This window comes from Micropterus salmoides, unplaced genomic scaffold (genome assembly GCF_014851395.1).
Source record: "Micropterus salmoides isolate LMB-PRFRI ecotype aquatic unplaced genomic scaffold, ASM1485139v1 Ms_hic_scaffold_7, whole genome shotgun sequence".
Lineage (NCBI taxonomy): Eukaryota > Metazoa > Chordata > Actinopteri > Centrarchiformes > Centrarchidae > Micropterus > Micropterus salmoides.
In genome coordinates this window covers 2,852,301-2,874,174 of record NW_024044459.1, presented here as the reverse complement: position 1 = coordinate 2,874,174, position 21,874 = coordinate 2,852,301, and the positions used below count along the sequence as shown (strand labels likewise).

Below are 21,874 nucleotides of genomic sequence, written 5' to 3'. Positions count from 1 at the left end.
AATCAAATTTTTTTAGAAGATATAGAGATTATCAGTATTTGTGGTCATGTTCTCAGTCTCAAACACACCTCAACCATGTCATGTGACTTGCTTCAGTACCAACAAATGGATACGTGCTGACGTATTGCGGTAAGCGTGTCGACTCATTTCCGTTTCCGGTGCTTGTGTGTTGCTACCGTGTTGTTGCTCTCGCTAAATAACAGTTACATTTGTTTGATTACAGCGGCCAACTGTTCGCTAAACACTTATTCTTTACAGTAATTTTGCCTAAGCACTCACAGTTCTTTCCATCTTTTAGTGACTGCTGTTCAATCTCATAGTTGTTCTAAAGTTTTGGTAGCTGACGCTACAGTAATTTAGCTTAGCCGTTAGCGACTTTAGCTTAGCAGCTAGCGATGGCTTCTCCTTCTCCCTCTCTCTCTCCTACTTTCTCCTGCTCGGTGTGTCAGATGTTTAGTTACTCCTCTGCCTCCTTTAGCGGTAATGGTACATGTAATAAGTGTAGTTTATTTATAGACATGGAGGCGAGGCTCAGTGATTTAGAAGTCCGGCTCCGCACCTTGGTAGATCAGTCTTTAGCTACTGTAGCTAGCCAGTCCCCGGTAGTCGGTGCGGAACGGCCTGAGTTAGCCTGTGGTAGCCGTCCTCCGGCATCCCCTGTGCAGCCAGGAAAGGGGGGCTGGGTGACTGTCCGAAGGAGGAATAGTCGTAAGCATTCAAAGTCCACGGGGCATCATCAACCTGTTCACGTTTTTAACTTTTGTCCCCACTCAGCGACACACCCGCTGAGAAACCAACTCTGATCATTGGCAGCTCCATTTTGAGAAACGTGAAGTTAGCGAAGCAAGCGGCCATAGTTAAGTGCATCCCTGGGGCCAGAGCGGGCGACATTGAGTCTTATTTGAAACTGCTGGCTAAGGATAAACGTAAATACAGTAAGATTGTTATTCACGTCGGCGGTAATGACTCCCGGTTACGCCAATCGGAGGTCACTAAGATTAATGTTGAGTCGGTGTGTACATATGCAAAAACAATGTCGGACACCGTAGTTTTCTCTGGACCCCTGCCAAATCTGACCAGTGATGACATGTATAGCCGCATGTCGTCATTCCGCTGCTGGTTGTCGAGGTGGTGTCCAGCAAACGATGTGGGCTTTGTTGATCATTGGCAGACTTTCTGGGGAAGACCTGGTCTGATCCGGAGAGACGGCATCCATCCCACTTGGGAAGGAGCAGCTCTCATTTCTAGTACATAGAAATCAGTGCATCAGACAAAGGACTTGTCTCTGTACTGGTTTTATTAGATTTTAGTGCTGCATTTGATACCATTGACCATCAGATCCTATTGCAGAGACTGGAATATTTCATTGGCATTAAAGGAACCGCTCTAAGCTGGTTTAAGTCCTATTTATCAGATCGGATCAGATTTCAGTTTGTACATGTTAACGATGAGTCCTCCATGCACGTCAAAGTTACTCATGGAGTTCCTCAAGGATCTGTCCTTGGACCAATCCTCTTCACTTTATATATGCTTCCTTTAGGCAATATTATCAGGGAACATTCCATAAGCTTTCATTGTTATGCAGATGATACTCAGTTATATCTATCGATCAAGCCAGATGAAACTCATCAGTTAGCTAAACTTCAAATGTGCCTTCAGGATGTTAAAACCTGGATGACCTGTAATTTTCTCATGTTAAACTCAGATAAAACTGAAGTTATTGTTCTGGGGCCTAAGCACCTCCGTGACGCATTATCTAAAGATATAGTTTCCCTGGATGGCATCGCCTGGCCTCCAGCACCACTGTGAGGAATCTTGGAGTTATCTTTGATCAGGACATGTCGTTTAAGTCTCACATTAAGCAAATTTCAAGGACCGCCTTTTTTCACCTACGTAATATTGCGAAAATCAGGAACATCCTGTCTAAAAATGATGCAGAAAAACTAGTCCATGCATTTGTTACTTCTAGGCTGGATTACTGCAATTCCTTATTATCAGGCTGCTCGAAAAAGTCCATTAAGACTCTTCAGCTGATCCAGAATGCTGCAGCACGTGTTCTGACAGGAACCAGGAAAAGAGATCACATTTCTCCTTTTTTAGCTTCTTTGCATTGGCTTCCAGTAAAATCCAGAATAGAATTTTAAATCATTCTTCTTACCTACAAAGCTCTTAATGGTCAGATACCATCTTATCTTAAAGAGCTCATAGTACCTTACTACCCCACCAGAGCACTGCGCTCCCAGAATGCAGGGTTACTTGTGGTTCCTAGAGTCTCCAAAAGTAGACTAGGAGCCAGAGCGTTCAGCTATCAAGCTCCTCTCCTGTGGAACCAGGTTCCAGTTTGGGTTCAGGAGGCAGACACCATCTCCACATTTAAGAGTAGGCTTAAGACTTTCCTCTTTGATAAAGCTTATAGTTAGGGCTGGCTCAGGTAGTCCTGAACCATCCCTTAGTTATGCTGCTATAGGCCTAGACTGCCGGGGGATTCCCCATGATGCACTGAGCTCCTCTCTCCTCTACTTTCTCTCCCTCTGTATGCAACCTTATCCCATTATTGCATGTTACTAACACAACTTCTCCCCTTTCTGGTAGTCTTGTGCTTTCTCGTCTCTCTCCTCTCTCCTATCACTTCCTGCAGGTTTTCTGGCTCTGGAGCTGTGGAGTCTGGAGCTGTGGCTGCGGGTCACCTGCTGCCCCCGTGTTCCTGCTCGACACCCTCTGCTGCAACGACTATTTTTGCTAGTCTTATTGTTATTATTGTTATTATAATCATTAACATTACGATGGTTACCATTAACACTATTATAAATATCTGTACCATTTTTCATTTAGTCTATAGCAACATTACCTTCACTGTGTGTACCTCTGTGTGTATATTGTGTAGGCTGCCTCCCTCCCCCTCTCTCTCTCCTTACATCTCTCTCTCCTTACATCTCTCTCTCTCTCTCCTTACATCTCTCTCTCTCTCTCTCTCTCTCTCTCTCACCCCAACCGGTCGAGGCAGATGGCCGCCCACCCTGAGCCATGGTTCTGCTCGAGGTTTCTGCCTCTTAAAAGGAAGTTTTTCCTTGCCTCTGTCGCCTAGTGCTTGCTCTTGGTGGGAACTGTTGGGCTTCTGTAAATAACATCACAGAGTACGGTCTAGACCTGCTCTTTTATGAAAAGCGCTGTGAGATAACTGTTGTTGTGATTTGGCGCTATATAAATAAAATTGAATACTGGGACCAGTTCAGAAAATTGCACATGAATAAATAATATCCAGGAATTCACATCAACTATACTGCATGAGGACCCTGAACTATAAATGATAACAATAGCTTATGTTATATTTGGTTTGCTGTTTGTTAACTGTGTAAATGAACACCTTTTAATACTTTTTTATTTGATTTAATGTTGAGTGGGGTGCCTTTATTTTATATAATTATTAGTAGAGATGCACCGATCGATTGGCCGTGAGCGGAAACAGCCGGTTTTCATCTTTATCAGCTGTGACCAGGCCGATCAGTTTCTCACACTCAATTCTGTGCTGGTCACATTCTGTTTTATTGTACTTCTGGATATTGCATATTTGCTGAATTGTAGTGGCCCTATGTACAAGCAGTGCAGTTAGGGGTTAGTACAAATTAATATATACATAGAAAAGTGCAGTTGAAATGAAGACATCTTATGCAGTGTTCCATAAATATAACTGTGTGATGGGGAGTGAGGCCAGTGGTATTCAGTTGATTGCAGTCGACAACCTCGCCGCTAGATGCCACTACATCCTACAAGGAGAAGCAAAGAGTAAATGTAACAATTAGTCCACCCCAACCCCACACACCTAACCCTGCGAATGGGATTGTGTTTGTTTGTGTGTGTATGTATCTCTAGCAGTCATTGGAGATGAGGAAGATGGAGACCAGGGCCAGCAGCATAATCCCAGTCCCAGGCTCAGGTCTAGAGAACCAGGGCAGAGCTGCTTCTATGCCTCGGCTCAATGGTGAACTGCAGGTAACACCTCATCATCACCACACCTGTGTTCATTTTGGAACCTAATTTTGATTTGTTTTAATCATCTGATGCAAATGCAAATTATATTCTATTCACATTTTAGTCATTTCAATATTTGTTTTAGTCAACTTATGTTTTATTATAGTTTACGTTGGTAAACTACTCTGATTACTGATGTAATGTTTCAACCACAGATGATCTTCCTCAGGTAAACGTGAAGACACCTGTACTTAATAGGCAATAAATTATGAAACATCAAAGAATTATCTTAAAATAAATAAATCTTGGTCCTGGTATAAATATGGCAGGTTATCTAATCAGGAGATGATGACTTGTCATTTCATCACAAATAAATAAGGTGTTCACTTCTTTAACTTTACCTGAGGAAGACCATCTGAAATAATTCTAGTCACATCCACATCAAATAAAAGACTTGGGGGAAAGACCCATTGATTTTTATTTTTTATTTCTTGAGTTACTCACAAAGTTACTCACTACACAAGTTTGTCTTTTTTTTTTTACTTTAATTGTTTTTAGTAAGTTATTTTGATGACTACTTTTACTTCTACTTGACTACTTGTTTTTGCAAAGTAACAGTAATTTTACTTGAATACAGTTTTTGGCTACTCACCTACCCTCTGATTGTGAGTTAAGTTTGTGCCTCTAAAGCAGACTGTAATGGTTCACAGAAAGCTTCCGTGTTATTCTGCTCTTCAGTAATACAACAAATTTAACTCTTCTCAGTAAATCCAGTTTTCATTCCCAAACTCTGGCTGAATGAATCCTCTGTCAAAAAGCCACTCTTGTTCTTGTTAGTTAGTTATTAGCAAGCATAAAGGAGCCTAGCTAAAAAGGAAAGCTGTGTTAACGGTAGAATACAGCTGGGTTGTCGAGGTTTGTATGTTGTATAGAGCGGTTAGTCAATATTGACTGCTTGTGCAGTCCCCCCACCCCCCCGCACGTGCCACAGTTACGCTGTCAGTCTGTGGGAAACACTAGTTAGAAAGCATAAGAGACTGTGAATCAGTGTCAGCTTTTTTTGGTGCAAATGAAAGTAACAACAACAGGTGCACTGGAGAGGCAACAGCAAGACAGCTTCCAAAAAAGGAATGGTTTTGCAGGTGGTGGGAACAGACAGTTGCTCTCTCATGTTGTGTGTTGTGTTGTGTTCTCTAGTTTTGCATTTTGCTTGTGTCCTTGTCACTACTGGTAGCATAAGGCTGTACCTGCAGCCCATTCCAGTTGCACAGGTTGTACAGGTCCTCAAGGGTGGCACATCCATACGTGTTGTTGCAAGAAGGTTTGCTGTGTCTCCCAGCACAGTCTCAAGGGCATGGAGGATATACTAGGAGAGTGGCCGTTACATGGGGAGAGTTGGAAAAGGCCATAGAAGGGCATCAATCAACCCAGCAGCAGGACCAGTATCAGCTCCTTTGTGCGAGGAGGAACAGGAGGAGCACTGCAGAGCCATACAAAATGACCAAACTGTCAGAAATAGACACAATGAGATTAGCATGAGGGCCTGACATCCTCTAGTGAGATCTGTGCACACAGCCCAGCATCATTGACGTGAAAGAGTCTTGAGACGCCATGGTGAACATTATACTGCCACAAGAATCCACTTTCACTCATCTTTCCGGAGTCTTGAGCTGACAGCTCGGAGCACAAACCGCCCGTCGAGTGCTTGATCTGCAATCTTGATGGGGCAGGTCTCTGTGTTGTCTCAACAGTTTCTGATTTCCGTTACTTGGCCAACATAAGTCCCATTTTGGCCAGACTAGACCTTAACCAGGAGCAGCCTTAAGTCCATACTGGGCCAACATGACTATCTTTCCTCTCCTCTGGGTGATCACCACACCCACCATGGTGCCTGGTCCAGTGGTTCTGGCTGGGTGGATCGTCTAAGGTCCGCTGCTCGTTTATCCAAACCCCGGTTTCCTTTTCCAATGACTGTATTTCTGTCATAGGTAACACGTGTTTCGACAATAAGGCTGTGAAACTCCTTAATTCATCCTCAGCTAGGGGTGTGATATTAAACAATAATGATAATTATTGCAATATCATTTGCCTCAATAACAATATAACAAATGTTTAATATATCGTCAATAACTGTTTGATATAATTCATTTGAATTACGAACAGATTTTCTATTAAGATATTTCTTTTGTTGAGGAAAAGATTTGATAATCATATAAAATATATTTTATCATTATAATTGTTTTGAATTTTCTACCTCAGATTTGTTAAGTGATCCACTGTTTGGCATCAAGTGTTTCTCATGTTCTGGCCATAAAGAAAAGTTTAACCACACAATTAACTATCTGGTTTCTTCTATTTCCACTTAAGATCAAAAATCAGCCAAACTTCATGTGATTATACGACCCCAAGTTTTATAATGACAATTCTAATCTACCTTCTACATTGAACCTTGTTTGGAATGTACTTACTTTAAATATTTTGAAAGGAGGCACTTGAAAATGACAAGGCAGTAAAGGAAAAATGTAAAGAAAAAAAAAGATTCTGATTATTCCGACATCACATGAATGCACCATCAGTCACTGCTCACCCCTCTCTTTGCAAGCGCGCAGCAGAAGCTACTGAGGCCAACCAGCTCTGTGTGCTAAAAAATATGTGTGATCCTCTGTTCAAATATCTTTTCTTACTTCTAATAAACCAGTCGACTACTACTAATGGTACATGTTGTTCTTCTTGTACGTATTCAACGTAGTGACGAAACACGCTCTTAAATCAGTTAGTCTGAAACATGTTGGCGCAACAGGTTGTTTGTCTATGTGTGGCCCTGCGATGGACTGGTGACCTGTCCAGGGTGTACCCCGCCTTTCGCATGATGTCATGGGATTGGCTCCAGCCCCCCGCGCCCCTGTACGCAGGATAAGCGGTTGACGATGGATGGATGGATGGATGTCGGCGCAACATGGCAATGTCCATGTAAGAGGACCCGCGGTGTATATAGATGTGGATAGAAATGGCTCATTCTAAGTTAATAAAAACATAATGGTTCATTATGTAAGGTCTTTATAGTCCACTGAAAACATAGTTATGGATATTATATTGCATTTCTGTCAATAGATCCTCCTAAATATTACACACTGAACCTTCAACACAGCTCAGGGAGTGGAGGAAAAAGTTTATACTTCTTTCTGGAATCAGCTTGGCGGACTCGTTCTACACATGCGCAGTAGATCGGTCGGTGCCCTGGTAGCGTAGTCGGCGCACAGTCATAAAAAACAGGAGACATGAGGATGTCAGCACAGAGCCTCTGGTACCCCATCTGATAACGATTTTTTTGAAAGTATAATCCTTGCTTCACTCACTCACTCAGTGCTTTTTTGTATTAGTGTCAGGGTTCGAGTTATGTGGGCGCCAGTGTGAGTTCAGCTCCCATAAGGATGGTCTGAGCTCCCACAGAAGCAGTAAAATCATGCATCTGTGGGGATCTCTAATTCATTTATCAACAACCATTATTTTTAATCACAAATAATGTATTTTTCATTGTAATTAGTATGTAGGCTAATAGCGACAAGCAGTGAGTAAAATAATAACACTTATATTACCAAAAAGGGTGGAATTGCGGTCTCTCCTTGAGCAATAGTCTTTAATGGCATTTTTCAGGCATGTGTGAGGAGGCCTACACCCTGTTGCAATATCACAGACATTTGGGGCAAATAGTGGACTGCTTTGTGTGTGTTTGTGCGTTGGCGTGTGTATGAGAGAGGGAAATGTTGAATCACGTAATAAGCAATGAACGGGCGGCACGGTGGTGCAGTGGTTAGCACTGTCGCCTCACAGCAAGTACAGTTTGCATGTTCTCCCCGTGTCTGCGTGGGTTCTCTCTGGGTGCTCCGGCTTCCTCCCACCGTCCAAAAACATGCAGGCTAGGTTGATTGGTTACCCTAAATTGTCCTTAGGTGTGAGTGTGAGCGTGAGTGGTTGTTCGTCTATGTGTGGCCCTGCGATGGCCTGGCGACCTGTCCAGGGTGTACCCCGCCTTGCGCCCGATGTCAGCTGGGACTGGCTCCAGCCCCCCCGCGACCCTGTGCGCAGGATAAGCGGTTGACGATGGATAGATGGATGGATGGTAATAAGCAATGATCTCTCTCTCTCTCTCTTTCGAATTTGTGCATTTAAAGTAAATTCCTTTCACAGCCCAATTGGAAGAGCGCTTGTTGATCCTACTCTCACTGCAGATAAGTGCAGAGTAATCTGATTAGATATTGAGACGCCGTCAGCTATTTGTCCATTATTGTTTTTTCTTGTGCTGCCAACCGATGATAGTGGCTCCAAATGGCTTTGGGCCCAAGATTGACTGGGACAGTAATTGGGTTACTATAGAAGAGAGAATCTGTGGGGGATTAATGAAAGGAAGTAAAGAACAACGATGAGGGGTTACCTTGTTGACTGGTTCTTGTTTTTCTCACCTTTTGGAACAGAGGGCAGGACATTCTTGAACCAATTCAATTAATGCTTGACTTTTAGGAACTGCCTGCTGACTGAGTATGATAGCAACAATAGATGTCTTATTGGCAGATGATGAAACATGTAACGAAAATCACAGAACAGTACAGCATCCAATGATTTCCTCCATGACGTTTAACTGACAGCTGTAGTTATTCTGCAGATTTTATGTGCAAGATGCGAGAAATCATAATAGCTGATGCATTTTGTCAGATAACCCAAATGCCCACCCTTCCATCCATTTTCTGCTGCTTATCATAACACTACCTTTGTATAATATATGCTTAAAAGCAAATGAATATTGTATTTATCCCATTCTAATTTTAAATATTTTTGGAAATGTGCTGTAGTGTAAAGGGAGTTTCATATCATTGTGCAGCCCTTTGTTAAACAAAATAAATGTAGCTTGTACCTTACCTGGAACCTGGCTGTGGTGTCAGCATTTTAGTCATGGTAGTCCAGACATGCCTCTCCCCAGCAACATTCCTGAGACGACCCAATAATCCCTCCATATACATATAAGATTACAGGTACATTTTGAAAAATCAGAGATTCCTCACAGGGATTACTTTAAGCAGAAGGTTTTCATGAAACAGATAACGCAGTTGTAGCAGACCTAAATTTTATAGTTATGCATTTTAATAAATTTATGAGAATTGATACCCAATTATGAATTTTTAAGATTCATAAAATCAAAATTTATTCCTCGTTTCAGGGCACCACCGGAGTTGTTATAATCCTAGAGTCTCCGGACCTCTAGGTAGTTTTGAATAATTATACAATTATTACTAGTGATCAGTTAGTTAATAATCGCTCAATTATCTTAAATCAGTCAGTCTCATATCTAAAGGGTCAATTCTCTTGGCAGGAACTAGAAATAGGCATCACACACAGCTCTTGATTATATTACAGTGAATTTATTCTCTAACTAATGTGATAAGATGATGGTTGGATACAGGGAACATAAACATTTGCTGAACAATGAGCCTGGAGGTTCGATTGTGGGAAGCATTTGACTCATACGGCATAGAAGAGCTAATGAAAGTAAACTAATGCTATGATTTTAGGAGTTAAATGGACATCTGATCACAGAACGTGTGTTAAGTCTTACTGCTTGTCGACAGCCTGCTTTTGGCCTGTTGCATGGGTCCCACGCTACCTGCCTGATCCTGGCTTTTTGCTAGGGATTCTCCGGGGTTCTCCGTGTCTGATTGAAAACGCCTCCTCCGTCTGGCAATTCGGCTGTTTTCAGGTTTCCTTCGTCGTAGCTGGCGAGACCACGTGGCTTGGTCTGACCTCGGTGAAGTTGGCTCGACGAAAAAGGCTTAAAATGGAACTTGGTCGTTCCTGAATTGGTCCAGTGTAACTTAACGGACTGATAACTTTAACAAACAAAAGAAATAAAGAAAATAAAACAAACTGAAGGCAGATCGATGTCTCGGCACTTCAGGGTGTAGCTTCAAGCGAACAAAAGGCCGGTCTCGCTGGCTGAGTCTGAGGGCGTTTCCTGTGTGCCGAAGCGTCCAGAGGGCCGAGCAGAGTGGAAGAGAGCCAACAGCGAAGAGAAGAGCGCGCGAGTCGCTCTTTTGTTGCCTGGGGCGTGGTTCCCCAGGGGGCGTCTCAGGAGACTGCCTTTCTAAACTTAATGTCTAAAAACAAATCTATTTGCGCGTATTATAATCAAATATTTTCCACAATCGAACCTCAATGGTCGAACGGTTGTACTGTTCTAAGCATTTGGTAACAGGAAACAATTGTCACATTATTGGTCAGGATATTTATACATTTAACGGCATTTCCGATGAGGGCATGTAATACTTATTTCGTCCACTTGGGGGAGCTCAGGTTACATGAGGAAAGCTTGGATTACATTAGATGAAGGAGTGTCTTGCTGAAAATAAAAACACTGCACAAGTAACTTTCTTTTCAGCACTAATATCAACAACGGATAGCAACAACAGTTAACATAACTACTCAAATAGAGGCAAACGTAATCAGGTAACTAAAGATTTAATTAAACGCTTTGAGTCTTTGGAGACTGCAGTCATTTGTCATCCGAAGTTTGGCTTCTGGACCATGTCACACCTAGGTGAGACAAGGAGTATCCCTTTGATGTGGTAATAAAACAAAGAATAAGGTCAGTTGCCACGGAAACATGTGGGGGGGGCCAGTTTTGATGTTCAGGGAGAGGCCGATGGCTGGTTCGTGTCCCTTTGTCAGTTTAACAGTCAGGCCCCGCGTTATCAGCTTCGGAATCAAAATAGTGCCAGTTTTATGGTCGGGCTAGCACTTAGAGAAAGCAACTTTGACCCCCCCCCCCCTTCTTCTCTGGGGAGGATAAAGGAATTTAGAGTAGCTCCAAATTTATTCAATATAAAATGCACAAATCCACACCGTTGTTCACTACACAGTGCTATTCTGTATTCCTCTGTATGTTTTTTTATATACAGTCTATATGTACATATGGTACATATACCAATATGTACGTGTTTCTGTAAAAACACAAAGCTAGAAAGGGACGTGACGCAGATATTGATTGCCGTTTACATTCAGAATGTGTGCTATGCCCCTACCCCGTCATGCAGACTCTGTAGCACAGCCTCCGAGTCCGACAATTTGACCACTGGGAATACAGTACCGAGGTTGTTTTCTTGCCGCTCTTGGCACACGGCTAACTGACTGACTACAGTTAGCGGTTTAGCAAAAAGTAAAGCTATCCATCAAGTTCTTATGTCTATGAAGAAGCTTTGAGTAAATCACCTCAGTCGTGGATTCCCTCTTGGTCTCTGAGGCTGTGTTTGGTCCTGTTGATACTGTGTTCACTGGGAAAGCTGCTGAGTGAGGTTTCGTTGCCTGCTCGCCCGGGTTCGGCTCCCAGTCAGGTGCCGCACCCCTCCATCATTCCCTGCTGGGCCACCCAGCCCCTGGCCTGAAAACCTTCAGTGCTTGAGTAAAGGTGTAAAGACCTTTATACAGTCTTTGGTAAACACTAACACTACCCCTGAGCACTAAGCTCGGACAGAGTAAGCTAATTTGACCAGTGGTTGCACATCTCACTGGGCTTTTTTGTTTGATTTTGTTATTCTGTTTCTCTAAAAATACACTAAACAGACAACACATCATTGATACTTATCTTGTCCTCATTAGGCTATTTGGCATTGAAGTAATCCAGAAGTAACTAAAAGTAATCTGATTATATTACTTTCATTTTGTGGTACTTGGATGACGTTAGTGATTACATTTTTAAACACGTAATTAGTAATTGTACCAGATTATATTTTTAAAGTAATCCTCCCAACTCTGCACCCACCTATCCACATGTTGATTTCACGTTACATTTCACCCTCACTTGTGAACAAGATCCAGAAATACTTGAACTTCTTCAATTGGGTCAGCAACTCAGACCCAGAGGCAGCAATCCACGGTCAAATAAGCCCAACTATATCTAGTTGGTAAAATTCCACCTCCTGCTCTTTTACACATCTCTAACCACATACTGTAGCTGCTGCGGATCTTTCTTAATATTCCTTTTTTCTTTCTCTGCTGTTTTTTCTTTCAATTTGTCTGGCCTTTACCCCTCTTCTGCATAACAGAGAAACCACTCACGCCACTCTCCAGGGACCCGTGTAGCTATATGTACATGCTGTCACACAACACTTGTTTGTCTTAATTCCACAATACTAGAAGATCAAATCCAAATACATTAAAATATGTGATGGTGATGATCACATGAACCTGCATTGGTTAATATACCACAAATAAATAGGAAAACAAAGGCAACTGAGATTTCAAAGGAGGAATGGTACAGCTATTGTGACTTTGACTGGAAGTGCATCAACTCGCATACATGGAGAGGATTTGGATGGAAGTGTCTAATTAGATTTTTGTATTACCCCAAAGCAGAAAACCTGAGAGGATTCACATATTCACATAATGAACACAACAAACGTAAACATTTGCACACATTTTTATTCCTCCTACTGTACAGTACAACACATCAAACAACAAATTATTCCGGTCTTTGGTCTGGGACAGGCCAGAGATTCTCGTCTTCTACCTCTTTTTCCACCTCCTCCTTTTCCCTACTCCTCCTCCCTTTACCTCCTCTTCCGCCCTACTCCTGCTCCGCCTCCTCCTGATCCATCTTCTCATCTTCCTCCTATCCCATCTCCTCCTCCAACTCCTACTGTTCCTCTTCCTTCACCTCTTCCTCCTCTCCATACTGCTCTTCCTCCTCCTCCTCCTTTCTGGTGTCCTCTACCTCTTCCTTCAGATTTCGCTGGATCCGTTGTTCCAAAACTGAATGAACTGACTCTGGCCCTTTTATCTATCTGTTGAAGGTTCTGATTGGTGTGTGTGTGTGTCAGTTATGACTGGTGACTGTGTTTCCACCTGGGTAGATGTGTGCTAACTGAGCTTAAGCTGTGCTGACCTGAGTGAACAATATAGAATGTCAGTGTTTTCTCAATGACCACATGGTGGCAATGAGAAATGAAGGGGTTTGTGTGTAGAGTTTAGGGAAATGGGTGGGCTTTTTGAAAGATGGAGTTATGGTTTTGAAATTTTAGTTCAAAAGCCTGGTTATAGTGTTTTGCAATTGAGAAAAACTGTAATAGGAAAGTACCTTTCCAATTTTGCCATTTTATTTTGGAAAAAGTTTACTTTCAATTAATGTTTATTTAGTGTTATGATATATGCTTGTAAAAAAAACATCACTAGGCACTGGCTACTTCCTGACTCCCCCACAATAGAGGAGTGAGCTGATACAGTTAATAAGTTTATGTAATATTTTTTTACTTTGCCTGCAAATGAAAAGACTTACTAAAGTACGGTCAAAATGTTTTTTTTATGTACAGCACTCACGAGTAGGTGCTTTCTTGTTGTGGGGTTTTTTCCCCTTTTTTTAATAATCTGACACACAGTTCTACTTTCTAAGGAAAAGGTTGTTTGGTCCTTTTAACCATGTATTTCTTTTAAAACTTAATCACTTACTGGATTGTCTCCCAACATATTAATGGACATCTATGTTACTAGATGCCCCTCTTTTCAGAATGTAAAATACTGGAAATTTTACAAGATGCATATTTTAGTTGAAATAGTTTAAGGGCGGGTTCTCACCTAAAAGTTCAGTTCCTAAATTGAACCAGTGTGAGGATGATACATTGTTTCAATTTCCCATCTGGTCCTTTTGTGTTCACAAAGACAAAACTCAAATTGTCTAGAAAGTGTAAACAAAATTCATGTGGTGAAAATATTGTTTGATTATTGGTCATACAGTCAGCAAGTAAAAAGACAACAAACCCTTTCAATTTTCTACCTGGATATGGTACTTCATGGAGCACCGTCAGTTTCATGTTGGTGTTGGTCTGGAGTACGTGTCAGTTGTAAAACAGCAGCAAACAAATAATTTAATAATGCAGGCATTTGTTGCAGACTTCTTATGCTCTCTGTAACTGCAAGGCTATTTCTTTGTAGTTGGTAAAATGTTCTCAACAATCCTCTAAATTACGAATTGCAAAACATATCACCATACAACTAGGTGTAGTGTTGTTCTGGATCATGAGCCTGATTTGTTTAATGCACTACACCTTAAAGTCCCTCTTGGAAACCGCCAACTTTGACACCCCCAAGTGCCTAGTATCAGACAGAAAATACACTTTGATAGACTGCACTGCACATTACCAGCATATCTTCTTACAGTGTGAGCATTGTATTTCCATCTTCATATGATCAGAGCACATAATTACCTCAAACATGTGACAGTTTGACTTACGGGCGCTTGTTGGGGTGCCAGTCAGGTGTCTCCCCTGACATAAGATATTTTATGTTTATGCAAAAATGTACATTTTGACCCACCAAATGTCACAAAGGACACATATCATGATATGGACCCTCACACTGATTCAAATAACCAGTGTACTCTAATAAAAACCACAACTCAGCTATAAAATGCAACAAGTGTATCATATCGACAAAATGATAAACACAACTCAAATTTCCACTCAGGGTTCAGTTCAATGCAGTTTTAAAAAAACCTCCAGAATGAAGGAATTGGCGTTCACGGGTGGTGCAACCTGAGAGGTGCAGGTTGTCAAAATCTATAATGTGAGACAGGTTTATCAGTTTAATCTTCACATGATAACACAATAGAAAAATACATAGGGTCCAGACAGAGCAGTAGCCAGGTTTTTAGAAATACTAAAACGTAGTGAGTCAATGGTTCTGCTCCAGATGACCCAACAGAATGTCAGTGGACAGTGAATTAAGTGTTACCTTTGATGAATTATCTCCTACTGCTTTGGATGGTACTATATTGTTCATTCATTCTTCAATAGAAAATGAAAATGTTAAGTCAGAGCTGTAGGTGCAGGCTGGCCAGCTGTTCCCACTTCTGCAATATTTATGTAAATCTTACATAAGCTGTTTTATTCCCTTTGCTGTTCAGTGTGTCAACAGTCAATTTTCCAACAACCTGATGTTCAAATTATCTAATTTCTGGTCTAATGCATCAATCTTTTGTCTTTAATGACATGGTATAATGAATGTCAACATACTGTACAATCTGGAGGAGTAAAAACATTTAGGCCCTGCTCACTACTAGTGTTTCACTGCATACAGTACTTGGAGTACACAATAAAGAGAACCAGGTGTATAATCATTAGTAGTCAGAGTTAGAATCTGGAGCTATATGAAAGTACTTTCTTGCTGGATGAAAACCTTTTGTCACAGTGAGCTTCTTTGTCTCTCTCACTCCTCCTTCAGTCTGTCCCTGATGCCAGCCCTATGAAGCGCTCAGCCTCCACTGTGGCCCCACAGCATCCCCAGGAGGTCAACCTGAGAGACTACACCCTGGAGAAACCCGCCCAGGACCGACCTCACCACCACCATCACCACCACCACCGCCGCCGCTGCCACCACCGCAGAGACAGAGATAAAGACAGAGAGAAGAGGCAGCGGTCCTTGGATAAACCTCTCTGTGGACAACCACCCGGCTTTGCTGGTTAGTTAGCACTCACAGTCTAGAGAGCACAGTATATACACCCTGTATCCTGAAGTCACATCTGTTAGATATGCTCTTTAAAAAGGTTTAGACTTTTAGACTTTCCTCAGTGGAATCCCCTGCAGGAGGTATTTTGTTATAGTTACACATGTAAGGCAAGAAAAGAAAGGGATACAATTACACAAATGAGCAAGCAAGCATACTCTGGTAAAACAGTACATAATTTCTATTTTAACATCCATAGCAAGATCAGTGAACTATTTGTTATATTAATAATTAAGTATTAATGTGCTTTGACTACTTCTGTAGTATTGTTTAAAGTTACAACGTGATACGTAAGATATGGCCAGATTTTTAGTGGACGTATTGTGACGGTGCGCAATTGCCTGGATGAATTACATTACTGTTGTCCCCATTAATCACTTAGTAAATCATCTAATTATGAACATCATTAAGTCAAAAGTAAATGGTTCTCACATTAATCCATCAAATCTGCAGTTGTAAATGTTAATATATCTGTATTCAAATAATTTAAATACAGACTTTAAGACTTTAAAGATCCCATTATCTATGGTGATGACAATATTAAATGGATGGTACTGTACTCTGTGCTTCTCTAGACGTCTGACCATTCAAAGTACAGTACATTCCACATCCACCCCATTATGGGGGTGACAGTAGCTCCGTCAGTAAGGATTAGGCTGGGAACTGGAGGGTTGCATGGTAGCTGGAGAGGTGCCAGTTCACCTCCTGGGCACTGCCAAAGGACGCCTTGAGCAAGCCCCTGAACCTCCAACTGCTCGGAGCGCCGCACTGAGTGGCAGCCCCCTTACTCTGACATCTCTCCGTGTGTTGCTATGGGTCCTGTTTGTGCATGTGCATGTGTCTTTCGGACCTGTGTGTACAGTGCCTTGCGAAAGTATTCGGCCCCCTTGAACTTTTCGACCTTTTGTCACATTTCAGGCTTCAAACATAAAGATATGAAACTGTAATTTTTTGTTAAGAACCAACAACAAGTGGGACACAATCATGAAGTGGAACGAAATTTATTGGATATTTCAAACTTTTTTAACAAATAAAAAACTGAAAAATTGGGCGTGCAAAATTATTCAGCCCCCTTAAGTTAATACTTTGTAGCGCCACCTTTTGCTGCGATTACAGCTGTAAGTCGCTTGGGGTACGTCTCTATCAGTTTTGCACATCGAGAGACTGAAATTTTTGCCCATTCCTCCTTGCAAAACAGCTCGAGCTCAGTGAGGTTGGATGGAGAGCGTTTGTGAACAGCAGTTTTCAGTTCTTTCCACAGATTCTCGATTGGATTCAGGTCTGGACTTTGACCTGGCCATTCTAACACCTGGATATGTTTATTTGTGAACCATTCCAGTGTAGATTTTGCTTTATGTTTTGGATCATTGTCTTGTTGGAAGACAAATCTCCGTCCCAGTCTCAGGTCTTTTGCAGACTCCATCAGGTTTTCTTCCAGAATGGTCCTGTATTTGGCTCCATCCATCTTCCCATCAATTTTAACCATCTTCCCTGTCCCTGCTGAAGAAAAGCAGGCCCAAACCATGATGCTGCCACCACCATGTTTGACAGTGGGGATGGTGTGTTCAGGGTGATGAGCTGTGCTGCCTTTACGCCAGACATAACGTTTTGCATTGTTGCCAAAAAGTTCGATTTTGGTTTCATCTGACCAGAGCACCTTCTTCCACATGTTTGGTGTGTCTCCCAGGTGGCTTGTGGCAAACTTTAAACGAGACTTTTTATGGATATCTTTAAGAAATGGCTTTCTTCTTGCCACTCTTCCATAAAGGCCAGATTTGTGCAGTATACGACTGATTGTTGTCCTATGGACAGAGTCTCCCACCTCAGCTGTAGATCTCTGCAGTTCATCCAGAGTGATCATGGGCCTCTTGGCTGCATCTCTGATCAGTCTTCTCCTTGTATGAGCTGAAAGTTTAGAGGGACGGCCGGGTCTTCGTAGATTTGCAGTGGTCTGATACTCCTTCCATTTCAATATTATCGCTTGCACAGTGCTCCTTGGGATGTTTAAAGCTTGGGAAATCTTTTTGTATTCAAATCCGGCTTTAAACTTCTCCACAACAGTATCTCGGACCTGCCTGGTGTGTTCCTTGTTCTTCATGATGCTCTCTGCGCTTTAAACGGACCTCTGAGACTATCACAGAGCAGGTGCATTTATACGGAGACTTGATTTCACATAGGTGGATTCTATTTCATCATTAGTCATTTAGGTCAACATTGGATCATTCAGAGATCCTCACTGAACTTCTGGAGAGAGTTTGCTGCACTGAAAGTAAAGGGGCTGAATAATTTTGCACGACCAATTTTTCAGTTTTTTATTTGTTAAAAAGGTTTGAAATATCCAATAAATTTCATTCCACTTCATAATTGTGTCCCACTTGTTGTTGATTCTTCACAAAAAATTACAGTTTTATATCTTTATGTTTGAAGCCTGAAATGTGGCAAAAGGTCGAAAAGTTCAAGGGGGCCGAATACTTTCGCAAGGCACTGTAAATACTAACATAATAACAGAGTGAAAACATTGAGTTTGCAGGATTAATAAAGTATCTTAATCTTAATTCACACACATTCATACACCAATAGCAAACGCTACAATGCAAGGAACATGCACATCACATGGAACTAAGAGACCCTAACCGCCCAGTGCAGTACAACTTCAAGAATTTGGCTGAATTCCATTCAGTTTCAGGATCCTGGTATTTTAAGTGCTGGCTCACTGTTAAGCTGTCATTACTTACTAGGACTTTTGAATAGAGCAAAACAACCAATATTTCCATTAGAAACACCTGTGCTTTTCCTTCTATGACAAGTAAAAATGACTGCTATGAATGCTGACTTAAGATTGTTGCTTCTTACTGAACAGAAATAAATGCCTTGACAAGAAGACTCAAAGCCTTTATGAACCCAAGTCACAGGTCAGGACTAGCTAGTGCTGTCTAGAATAGAGAAAAGTTACCTTTCCCCCTGCAATATTGTCCTCCTCCATAGGTCCACCAGGAGAGCCAGCGTCTGACCCAGCTGCCTCCAGAGAGCGAGGCCATGACCGCGGACGCTCCCATGAGAGGAAACACCACCACTCCTCGACAGACAAGCAGCGCTACTACTCCTGCGATCGCTACTGCAGTCGGGAACACTGCCACAACAAATCTGCCACCGCCAGCTGTGCTGCCTCCCCTGGTGAGGGACAGGAAACCACCAACAAGCAGGTGGGATGGCACAGGCATGTAAAGTAGGGTTTAGACCCTCATCTAAAGACTGGTTAAGGGGATTTCTAAAGTGTTTTCAGTTTTTTTAGTTTGGAGTACATCTGGACATGATACATCTGCTACAAAAATTTCATATGTCTCGGGAAACCTTTCGCGAGACCTGCTCTTTAGTGGGCACTAGCAAGCCATTTTGCCACACCCATGCATGAAAAAACAATAATAATAATAATAATATCTATAACATGTAAATTGTTGCCCCATCTGTCGTGTGTGCAAAGTTTTGTGAGTTTTCGAGCATGTTCGGGTCACAAATGCGATTTTGTAGCAGATGTATCATGTCCAGACGTACATAAAAGCATCTTGGAGCAGAAAGGCTGCCATTTTGCATTTAATGGCTCCATAAAACTCCTCCTAGACAATTAATCCAATCAACTTCTTTGAAAAATTGTAAGTTTTCACTGTGTGTGGCATCAAAAATTGATGATTTGCCATGAAACAGGAAAATAATTCATTCAGTTCCAATAGGTTCCAATAGGGTCACTTTTCATGCTCAGACCCTAAATGTTAATAGAACAGCTGTCAATGATGTGCAATCAGAGGAGTGCTGCACTGTGACAGAAGTAATGAGGGAATGATTTAACATAAGGTAAGACTAAATAACGTCTAAAGTAGTTACGTGACAGTCACAGAGCTATTAGATGAGACAAATATTATAGTCTATTCCTATAATTTTCCTACAGCAACTTAAACACAGATCCAGTGAGTTAGTAACTTAATAGCCAGATTAACATTAAATTGATAATAAAACCAGTGTAATATCTTAACATATTCCTACAGTAACTTCTGACACTTCTCATTCAGTTTTTATACCTTCTGGCTTTATCCAGTTTGACATTATTTTAAATCATCATATCAGATAGTGACAACATCCTGTTCTCTTGTGATATCAGTAAAACATTATAGAGACTGTTAGTCTGTGTGTCCTGTTCAGATGCTCCACTAAAATGGGAAGAGATTTATCTGCCAGTTGCTGTTGCAACAGTTTATGAGAAAGAGAGAATTAAAAGTGAAATTGAATGCAGACTGTTGCGATTCCTCTGCATGCTCTTACTGCTACTTTCTCCTCTGTCTGCCTTTAGTGCAGCCTCTCATGGCCTTTCACTTCTTTTCCCACTTTCTCTTATCCTCATTTTCCATCCATTTTGTCTGTCTGTCATTATATTTGCATTAGTGCTTGTTCTTTCATTCTGTCTCCTGTGTCTATATTTTCACCCTTATCTGTTTTCTGCCATCTATTGCATCATCACATGAAACATTTTGGTGTCTCTTTCCTTTCCCTGTCTCTGTTTCCTTCTCTTTTCCTTTCCTCTATTCCATTTTTTCCTCATCGTTCAAATTGTTTGTCCAATTTTCATCTAGGGCAGTGGTTGGGTTAAAGGCAGCCCAGTGACATTGAGCTCCAGTTCCAGCACGCCAAGTCGCGGACGTCGGCAGCTCCCCCAGACCCCGCTTGCCCTGCAGCCTGGGGTGGCCTTTAAGACTGCCAATTCATCACCCGTGCACTTTGTGTCCAGTCAGGCGTCTCTGAGTCCCGGCCAGCTGAGCCGTGGCTTGTCAGAGCACAACTCTGTCCAGCGCAGCAGCTCCCGCCACTTTCCCTCTCCTGTCACTCGTATTAGCTCAGAACCTTTCCTGGGCCAGGGCCAGGGCCACGGTGAGGACCTGGGCAGCCTGTATGGCAGCCTCCGAGACCAGCTGGATGTCTTCCAGGATGCGGTGTCACTGTCCAGCCCCCGTGCCGGACATTCATCTCGGACCACACTGCCTCGCATTATGGGAGCCCTGTCTCCTGCTCCACAGAACCTTGGGGTCCCCAACGGGTACCACTTCAGCTTCGGGGGCAGGACCAGCCCAGGCTCTGGCTTCAGGGCATCCAGGTATTACCAGGAGGCAGAGGCAGACGAATGGTGCTAGCATGGCTTTAAAATAACCTTTAGAATGCATATTTGAGGAATTGTGATGAGTTTTATCATCTTCTTTGAAGGATTTAGTTTACATTGTCATTGTGTGTGTTTTATGCTGTATTTTAATTCTAACTCGGAGAGCAACGCTTAGGGAGAACAGAGAGAAAGCTGGAAGTGGATTATTTGAATGTGTCGTCTTTATCAAAGGACATGTAGCATTATGAAACAATAGAGTCGGCCAATATGAGGTGTCTTGCAGTAGCTGTTCTTGATTTTGCTTTGACTTCTGTGTTTTATTGACACCACTATATTGACACTCAAACAGCTTTACATGATGAACACTATAGACTAGACTATACAAGAAGATTATATCTCTTGACCACCAGACCTGCTGTGTCATTCATAACTCCAGTCTGTATTTCAGGGAAACCATTCAAGTAAACAGAAGTGCTGATTTATTTTGCTGTTTCACTTCAGGGTGATTTGTTTCTAATTACTGAGCATTAAATCTTTATTCACTTTAATGCAAAAAAAATGAGGGTCATGCATTGCGCATGCTGCTTTGCTCCAAACAGGATTCTTCAACGGGAGCAGGGGGTCTATGCAGCTAACTGTTTGGCTTAATTTTGCTAAAAGCAATTTGCAAAAAGCTGCATTAATTGTTTTTATTCTGCCAATTGGGGCAGGACAAAAAGCTATAAACATAACGTTGACATATCTTATAACATTGATAAGGCTACCATGTAAGCAAACAGTAGCCTAATTACACATACAGCAGACACAAAGCAACAATATCACTAACTTTGAGTTTCTGACTACCTGAGAATGTAAGTCCAGTAGTGGCTCTCCTTGTAGCTCTGGTTTGATCTCCACCAACATCTGGCTCTTTAGCTGCTAAATGTCCACCTTCTAGTCTCTGTGTCTGTCTGCTGGTGTACTAAGCAGGTAGTGTACAGTGGGTTTATCAGAGCTTTTTCACTGCAGCTGCCTGCTGCTGCTGGAAACAAGGTTGATGAGAGTGGTGGGACTGAATCACATCAATAACAATGACAACACAATGACAAAGTTTGTGTCAAACCAAAACAATGACCTGAGAGAAGCTAAAGCTCCTGTGGTTAAAGGCAACCGCAGAGTTGGTGATAATTCTCTGTGGGTTTGTCACACATTTCACATTACACGTACATATTTTGTCCATT

At 41.9% G+C, this 21,874-nt stretch overlaps 1 protein-coding gene across 1 annotated transcript in view; it reads left to right on the top strand.

Annotated features, from left to right (window-relative positions):
- Positions 1-21,136, top strand: part of cacna1ba (calcium channel, voltage-dependent, N type, alpha 1B subunit, a) — a 254,241-nt gene extending 233,105 nt beyond the window's left edge. The window contains exons 46-49 of the mRNA XM_038704210.1: positions 3,874-3,990; positions 15,229-15,466; positions 18,497-18,714; positions 20,134-21,136. Of these exons, the coding sequence (XP_038560138.1) occupies positions 3,874-3,990; positions 15,229-15,466; positions 18,497-18,714; positions 20,134-20,688 (1,128 nt within the window). The 3' untranslated portion in view covers positions 20,689-21,136. The remainder of the gene's footprint in view (positions 1-3,873; positions 3,991-15,228; positions 15,467-18,496; positions 18,715-20,133) is intronic.
- Positions 21,137-21,874: the final 738 nt, after the last annotated feature.